General features: G+C 46.5%; 1 protein-coding gene and 1 pseudogene across 1 annotated transcript in view; both read right to left on the reverse strand.

The window, feature by feature from the left end:
• ACA1_227060 overlaps positions 1-49 on the reverse strand; it is a 1,639-nt pseudogene extending 1,590 nt beyond the window's left edge.
• Positions 50-921: 872 nt separating this feature from the next.
• The window catches only part of ACA1_227070 (uncharacterized protein), a gene marked incomplete at both ends in the record, with an annotated part of 1,437 nt that continues 1,331 nt past the window's right edge, over positions 922-1,027 (reverse strand). The window contains one exon of the mRNA XM_004346452.1: positions 922-1,011. Coding sequence (XP_004346502.1) covers positions 922-1,011 — 90 coding nt within the window. The remainder of the gene's footprint in view (positions 1,012-1,027) is intronic.

Consider the following 1,027-nt stretch of genomic DNA (forward strand, 5'->3'; position numbering starts at 1 on the left):
GTTCTGCACTCTGTCTGCACAAAGTTCAATGTATCACAGATACAAGCATGCTGCATCCAATATCTCAGCATGACCCAGGCAGCTTCACACCAATGGCTGAGGACATTGATGGAGAACCAACCACTCCACTGTCAACTCTACCATTTACATCAACAGGTATTGTCAACACTACAGCTCATTGGAGATAGCTCCCTCACTACACCAGTAGCATGTTTGCAGGCAGGCGTTCATGCTTGCTTATGGAATCTCCAAGAACAAAATGGCCAACTTCTCCATTGTGGATACTCTTTGAACTGGAAGGACCTCCACCAATGCTATGGCTTGGGCCAGCACATGGATAACCATGTACACCAACATGGTATTACTTCCCTTATCTATCACATACACATACACAATAGAATATCCTCATTAATCATGCTCACAACTACCATAAATCACCAGTGTTTTTATCACATACACATACACAATACTCATCACCTGTTTTGCACACCTTCTCCCTTACTCCAGTACAGCTGTCATGCTCCCAACTCAACCTCCATCTACATGCCAATGATCATGACCAAGGATCACCTCTACCAGAAATACTTGGATGCCTTGAATGCCCAGCACTTCACCCACACAAAGCTGTTGAGTCTCACTCACTTCTGTAAGATGTTCAAAGGTGAACACAGGCACATCAAGTTCCCTTGGTTCTGTGTCCTCAGGCAGTGCAATATCTGTGCCTCAACAAATGACACCCTCACCAACTGGACAATGAGCACAAGAGAGTGGGCGCAGCTGAAGCAGTGGAAGCTGGATCACCTCAAGCTCATTGAGGTGGAGTGGAAAGCTTATCACCTCCACCAACAGGAGGCTGTTGCTGATCCTGGTGTGACGTTGTTGATTATCATGGATGGTTTGACTGATGTCATTCTACCTCTCCTAGTGCCTCTGCCCTTGGCCTGGAAAGACCTTCACCTCTACAAGCTTGGCATTCATGGATTTATCAACCATGGCCTTCACCACCACTCCCTGTACCTACACCAGG

The sequence above is a fragment of the Acanthamoeba castellanii genome (assembly GCF_000313135.1).
Source record: "Acanthamoeba castellanii str. Neff unplaced genomic scaffold scf7180000084761, whole genome shotgun sequence".
Lineage (NCBI taxonomy): Eukaryota > Discosea > Longamoebia > Acanthamoebidae > Acanthamoeba > Acanthamoeba castellanii.